This window comes from Panicum virgatum, unplaced genomic scaffold (genome assembly GCF_016808335.1).
Source record: "Panicum virgatum strain AP13 unplaced genomic scaffold, P.virgatum_v5 scaffold_3848, whole genome shotgun sequence".
Taxonomy (NCBI): Eukaryota; Viridiplantae; Streptophyta; class Magnoliopsida; order Poales; family Poaceae; genus Panicum; species Panicum virgatum.
In genome coordinates, this window is record NW_024376346.1 from 26,552 (window position 1) to 34,525 (window position 7,974).

The window sequence follows — 7,974 nt, forward strand, 5'->3', positions numbered from 1 at the left end:
TAAACACACACTCTATCGGGTGCCCTTGGGTGGGTTTAGGACATATCAATTACATATAGATGTAGGGCCGTGATGTGTATAGATGGACGTTTCTTATGAAATGTGTTGCATCGAACAATATGCAGCTACAAGCATGGGTGACGACTATGGGTGGATGTACGCTGGTTGGAAGAAGGGCAGGTCTCAAACAAAGGAATGGTTTGAGAAGACTCAGCAGTTTGTGGACCATGCTTACTAAAAGCCACCACACGGCGTGATTAAATGCCCATGCAACAAATGCCAGAACATGGTGGCCTATGACAAGAACCAAGTCACGCTACACCTATGCAAGAATGGGTTCGTGCCAGGATATGAGGAATGGCATTTCCACGGCGAGTCACACAGTAGAGTATCAACACAGATGGAAGTGGATGATGGTGAAGACGTTGATAGGTTGGATCAGATGCTTGATGATCTGCAACCAGAGTTTAACCTAGATCGTGAAGATCCGCCTACAAAAGAGGTTCAGGAATTATTTGAACTCCTCCAAGCCTTAGAATATCCTCTACACGGACAGACAACGGTTACAGTCCTCCAGTTTATGACCCATCTAATGGGCATCAAGTCGAAGTTTGCTTTCTCAGGCAATTGTTATAAGGCAATTGTAGACCTGATTTGTGATGTTCTTCTTGCCGATCACAAGGTGCCTAAAGACATGTACCGGTCAAAGAAATTGATAAAGGCTCTTGGAATGCCGTATGAGAGGATCGATGTGTGCCCGGACAACTGCATGCTATTTTGGAAGGATCGTGAGAAAGAAGAGAAATGCTTGAAGTGTGGCAAGTCGAGGTACATAGAGGTGGTAAATGAAGATGGGGAGAAGGTGAGCACAAAGAGGGCACATAAGCAGCTTCGATGGATGCGTCTCAGTCCTAGACTAAAACGTTTGTTCCTGGCTAGGAGAATTGCTGAGCGCATGAGGTGGCACAAAAATCGTAAGGGTCGGGCCGATGGGTTAATGGTGCATCCATCGGATAGCGATGCGTGGAAGGCCCTAGACAGCTTTGATCCAGATTTTGCTAGTGATGAGAGGAATGTTCATATTGGGCTGGCGACAGACGGTTTCATGCCTTTCAATATGACCGCAGCGTCGTACTCATGTTGGCCTATCTTCGCCATCCTGTACAACCTTCCACCTGATCTTTGCATGAAGGATGAGTTCATGATCCTATGCCTCATCATACCTAGGCCTGAGCATCCTGGCATAAAACTCAATGTGATGCTTGAACCATTGATTGAAGAGTTGAAAGAGCTTTGGGCAGGAGTGGAAGCGTATGACACTTACAAGAAGCAGAAATTCAAACTTCGGGCTGCGTATTTGTGGTCCATACATGATTTTCTAGCGTATGGGATCTTTGCTGGGTGGAGAGTTAATGGAAGGCTAGCATGCCCTATTTGTGGAAAAGAAACAGACTGTTTTCGGCTCAATGCTGGTGGCAAGTATTGTTACTTCGATTATCATAGGTGTTTTCTTCCTTTGGACCACCCCTTCAGGCTCCAGGCACAGGAGTTTAGGAAGGACACCGTTGTCACGAAGGGACCACCACAGCGCCGCGATGGGTGGAAATTGCAGAAGAACTTAGTAAACTGTTCACAAACAATGCTGGAGATGGGTTCGTAGGTTTCGGTGAGACACATAATTGGACTCACAAATGTGGCATGTGGGAACTCTCTTACATGAGGGCATTGATTCTACCGCACAACATCGACGTAATGCACCAAGAACGCAACGTGTGTGTAGCCCTATTTGACACCATTATGGATTTCGGAGGCTCTAAAAAAGATAATTTCAAGGCCCGAGTTGACTTAGCTGAGATATGTAACCGACCAACTCTTGAGCTAAGAGAAAATGGAGGGAGACCATGTTCTAAATTTTCCTTGAAACCCAATGAACAAAGAGATGTGATGTGGTGAATGAAAGAATTAAAATTCCCTGATGGTTATTGTGCGGGGTTCAGAAGATATGTGAATATGAAAATAATGAAGATAAATGGGTTAAAAAGCCATGATTACCACATAATGATGGAACGACTCATCCCAGTAATGTGCTGTGATTACATTAATGATGAAGTATGGAAAGCGATAGCTGAACTAGCTATTTCTACAGGCAGCTTTGTGCTAAAGAAATCTCAAAAGAGATGATGGAGAAACTAGAGGAATCGATACAAGTGCTTCTTTGCAAGTTGGAAAAAATATTCCTACCGGGTTTCTTCAATCCTATGCAGCATCTTCTAATCCATCTCCCATATGAAGCAAAGGTAGGTGGGGCAGTGCATTATAGGTAGATGTTTTTCATCGAAAGAATGTTGAAGAAGATTAAATCAATGGTGGGCAACAAGGCAAGGGTTGAAGGCTGTATAGCAGAAGAGTGGAAACTTAAGGAGATAGCTTTCTTGACCAGTGGTTACCTTGCAGAAGAGCACAATGTATTTGGCCAGAACCCAACCCCTTCACGAGGTTCGTCGTGCTACGGAGCATGTCAGGCGCCATCCTTCTCTCCTCGGTTGTCTTGAATTCGTCGGCGCCCCTCACTCTGTTCCTCCCCTAGCAGCTCGTCGCCGCCTGGTTCATCGCCGCCGCGCTCTCTTGCCTTGCCGTCCCCGGTGCCAAGATCCCCAGAAGAAGTTTCGCCGACATGCGTGACATCTTCCGCGGTGAATCTTTCCCTCTTCATCGCCTCAGTTCATCGCCACCTCCATCTCATCTAGTTCTTGCATGCAGAGCCGTGCGCCGTTCCCGCCATCCGGTTCGTCATCGTCGCGCACCGCAATCCCACAGTACTTGCCATCGATAAGCCCCGGTGAACTTCGCCCGTGCATGGAACACACAGACGACGCACCGCCGTGGCCTCTAACCCTCTGTATCATCATCGCCACCGTTTCATCTCTGGTCCCCAGTGCAGATCCGACGCCACCGCCATCCGTCGGTTCGCCGCCGCCTCACAACGTCGTCTATCAATCTCTGTCATCAAGAGCCCCACGGTAAGCTTCGCCCACACGTGGGACACAAAGAGCACATGTACCTGGACCCCGGTTCCCCTCCCTTCACCCTGCCGCCGTCTCACCCATCTCCCTTTGTGCACAGCCACGAGCCGCCACCACCGTCCGACGTCGTCGAGCCGCCGCCGATCCTGCACCCTTGTCTTGGACCTGTGAGCCGAGGTGAGAAACCCCTAAAATCCTTTCCCATACTCCGTTTGCCCTTCCGCCGCTGGGAATTGCTCACCGTCGCAAGGAATAGTGCCGCCATCGCTCTAGACCGTCGCGTGCACCCGTAGGCCCTCTCCCCGCCGCTGAAAAGCCCATGGGTGGACTCCCTAGCCTACAGCGAAGCTCCCTGACCCGGCCTACTCGCTCCCGAGCCGCCGACGCACCCAATTGCGCGCACGCCGGCGCTCCGCCGCCGCAATCCAGGGGCGGCGCTGCCCTGTTCCGACGCCCAAGCCGCGCCCCTGTCCCTGGCCGTTCGATGAGGATCTGATGGGCAGAGATCAATCAGAGGCCAAGTCAACAAGTCAATACCGGTCAACCCTGCCACTTTTGCTAAAGAGACCCCATATTTTATGGAAATCAACCCGCGGTCCCTGATTTTTAGGGTTTTGACCCTGCCGCCTCAAATCTATTTACAAACGTGCCCCTGCTCTTCCTGTTTAACTCCACAACCCCTGTATCTTCTCTGTTTTACATCTAGGTCCTTCAAAACTAATACCAGGACCCCTGGAAGTATTATTTTAACTACAAATAGACCCCTGGAACTTATATATTCCATATTTTATTCATTATAGTTCCGTTTAATGCGATTCTTGAACCGTTAGACTCATAGCGATGCATATAATAGTTTTATGTAGTGTTTGTACATGCTTGGTGTACTGTTTTAGCTTATTTGTATATGTTTGCTTGCATGCTTAGTGTGAATGTGGTGCCACGATTGCTACGTGTAGACAGGGGAGCAACCTGTAGATACGGAGAATCAAGTTCGTGATGAGCCTAAGCAGCTATGTTTTGGTTAAAGGCAAGTGTCCCTGATCCTATGTCCTATTCACTTTAATTCACCGCCCTTTAATTAATCTACTGCTCCTATTAAGGTTTTCCTAGCTACTTTGTCCATATTGAAACCTTTGGGGAAAGGGCTGTGATGTTTAGCTTTGCTTACGCTCAACTCATGTTAATCATGTAAACTTGATGTTATTTTAATTACTACTATCACTATGATTAAAACTGGCTTTTTAGCAACATGGAACTGGGGACCTGGTCACACGGCGTTGTACCCAGTGTTTCTCCACCCTAAGGGCTGGTTCGCCGAGCGACCTTCCAGGACTTTTAGTGCAACCACATGAGACTGTATGGGCAGTCCTTAGCTGACTAACTAGGTGAACTAGTGGGGTGGCTTGCTTCGCCGTCGTGTCGTATGAGGGGCTTTGGTGGGTATAGGCCTTGCTTTACCGAGGGGGTGCATTTGGTTTATTCGATTTGGTTTTGTTAGTCACTACTTGGAGGGGAGTTCTATATTTACTGGGGGTAACCTGTAACAGGCGGGCTACACACTAGGAATCCTAGGTAAAGGCTTCGTAGTGAGATTACCTGCCACTCACCTAGGTAGTGTTTAAAGGGTTTAGCGGCCCTTGGCAAATGGGAAATCACGGCATGTGGGTTTTAAAGGTGTACAACCTCTGCAGAGGGTAAATTAATCTGACATGTTAGCCGTGCTCACGGTCACGAGCGACCTGGAAACCTCAATTGATTAGAGGAAAGTTGGGCTGTGATGATGATGATGCGACCTTTATGGTCATGCTCTTTATTACCGTTATCTTGGTTATGGAATTGGTTAATGCTAATTTTTAATAACTTTAAAAGCAACCAACTAAAAGCAACTGCTTATAAGCCAGTCCACTATGTGCCAGTCCACCTAGCCAAAGGGGACATTTGTTGAGTGCGAAATGTACTCATCCTTGCTATTTTCAAAACAACTACGTTGCATCCATTGCAACTGCTGCTCAGATGGAATAGAGGATGGAGATGATGACATGAAGCTACAACACCCCGATGCTACGGAGCTATGGATCCAGTCGTTAGGAGACAGAGTTGCTAATGACCACACTTGAGTCTTCGAGGACAATGAGTTCTAGCTTGGTCGAGTTCCCCTGTCAGATGCCTATGAAGGATGGAAGCCCGACGCTGTAGTTACTCTGATCAAGAACGCTTTGATAAGTTATTTGCTTTATTATGTAATATTTGCTATGTAATTCCAAGCATTGTGTAATGATATTCACTCTTGTATAATGTAATGTATGTGATTTTGATCCTGGCACATACATTATTTGCATCCGGTGTTTGTTTTTAAAACCGGGTGTGACACTTCGTTAGTTCGACGGTGCCCCCATGCATGCCGTACAGGCAAGAGCCACCGGTCAAGACAGGACCCTCATAGTTTGCCATATAAGATGTACGAGTGGCCCTAATGGCTATTACTGCTTTCTACTAGAGTAGAACTCGAATGGATTGTTAATGAACAAAAATATTAAATATACCGCTAAATATTCTATCCGGTCCGTACAAGAGAGCACGTTCTGTATTAATATAAGACATCTATTAAAACAGAAGAAAAGATCTATTATTATAGGGGTATCTTTATTTAGCCCAATGGTTTTTAGTTTTAATCTATATATTTTTCAGTCATAGTCCTGTAACGTACCTTGTCATTATTAAATATATTCTATTAGTTAATTTGTACACAAGATATGGTTATTGAACCTAAATGTTGCAAGGAATACAATGTTTCCTACAAGCTAGGCACTATTGGAATATAATGATGCCTACAAGCTAGGTATTATTGAACTAAAAGCTACAGAAGATATTGATACCTCCTAGCAAAATAAGTACCGCTAACTACCAATGCTGCCAAACAAATGAACAATAGGTATGGAATACACTGGCCGAACTATATAAACACTAACGAAGTAACGATCGTTACTACTATATGCTTGTATGTATTATATATTTAACTAAAAGCTATATACAGAAAAATACTGATGGATTCCTCCAATCTATTATATAAATATTTGAAGATCAAAAGAAGCCACCACGTTCGCCGAGAGGGTCTAGAAATTACCATATTAATCGAAAAAAGAAAAGCTCTTAACCAGTTGGATTTTATGAAGATCTAAAGGTCTAGAATTTACCACGTTAATAAAAAAGGAAACTTCTCCACTGTTTAGATTTTATGACATGAAGATCTAACTGCCTATATTAAATAAAAAGCTATATCAAATCCATGTCTCATCCGATTCATTGGTTGATACACATGCTACTCTGACACATGTTAAAAATAGAAATTAAATCTAAGACACATAATTACAAAAAGCAATCGAGACGTAAAGAAACAAAACACATGTATATTCAGAACTCAGTCTAAAAAAGAACAGTAGAAGGTACACGAAACAGACTCCTCTTCGGACTCGTATATATATTCCCTGCGGTGGTGCACAGAAAACACAAAAAAATGTCCCTTCCAGCAACCCACGGCAAGCACTAGCTCACAAAACCATACTAGACACTCCATCATGGCCTTTCCGACATATACAGCCAAAGAGATCTATCTATTATCGTATACCAGTTTGAGAAGAAAAAAAAGCGACCACATGTTTGCCAAGAGGGCTTAAAAATTATAACATTAATTGTAAAAAAATCTCTTGACCGTTGAATTTTATAAAATCCAACTGTGTATATTAAATCATATTGCCTAATTAAACGAAGAAAAAGAAATCCCAACACACTCGGATTTTATGAACATATAATAGTTCATATTAAATTATATTGTTATGTTAATAACAAAAGAAAAATCATCTATCATTGAATTTTATTAACATTTACTGATCTATAATAAATCATATATTAAATATATAGCAGAATCGGTCGAGAGCCCGTCTGCGTCCATCTCACACATGCATCACGTAGCATTTAGGGCTCTGCCGGCCTTTCCCAGCGCATCATAGACAATAATGTATGTCTGTATGGTACAGCTTGAACAATAAGACCGCCATGTCCGGCTGGCCCACTGCGCCGCACACTGTCATCACAGCACAATAGACATCATTCAGAGGCAGGCTAACAGCCTCACCTGCCACAGCAGCATCGTGCTCTAATGGTCTATATTAAATCATATCAAATATAAAAGAAAAAAAATCAAACACCAGCTCCGTTGAAACAATATCGTATGTCTCTACCCAGGTGTTAGAGGGGTACTATTTGCGAGACCTATACAACTTGAATAACAAGGCCACCATGTCCGACTTACCCAACGCCCCACACGTTGCCATCACAACATGGTAGGCATCTATAAAACTTATATAGTTGGGGTGCACTCAACTTAATTAACTCCAATTCTCTCTGCATGCAAGTTAGCCACATCATCTCACGTTTATTTAAATAAGAGGAAAATAATATTGTGCACCAAGTTAGTTTTGTTAATTATATCACTGTTTTTAGACTCGATCACCTCATCTAAGCCTTTCTAAGTTGTATATGTAACGTGAATTTTTTTCATGATTATCACTCGAGCCTAAATAATATAAAATTTATAGACGATACATGAAAGAACTACAGAAACTGGTGGAAATAAATAATTTTGAACCTATTAATTGCTTCATCTACTAGTTCTACATACGTCTGTAATTGAAATCAATTCCCTTAAGGGCATGAAAACCTATGGTTGAAATTCAACCAAAATAAAGTTTGGTGTGTTTACTATTTCTGCCTACCCTGTGCTGTCTAATTAAGGTGCCTAGCTAGCTTTTCGAATATATCTCTGGTTGCCATGGTCCCTTCACTCGAATGGAAATGCGACCTAACCATCTCTCGGTCGTCCTTGCCTTCGCTTGCTGCCAATGGATTTAAAATATTTTAATTTTTTATCACTATATTGACACAAACAAGGAAA

The 7,974-nt window shown here is 43.6% G+C and overlaps 1 protein-coding gene across 1 annotated transcript; it reads left to right on the plus strand.

The window, feature by feature from the left end:
- Positions 1-286: 286 nt before the first annotated feature.
- Positions 287-1,660, plus strand: LOC120694168. Its single transcript, XM_039977342.1, has one exon. The coding sequence runs from the start codon at positions 287-289 to the stop codon at positions 1,658-1,660; it is 1,374 nt and encodes a 457-aa protein (XP_039833276.1).
- The last annotated feature ends 6,314 nt before the right edge of the window (positions 1,661-7,974 follow it).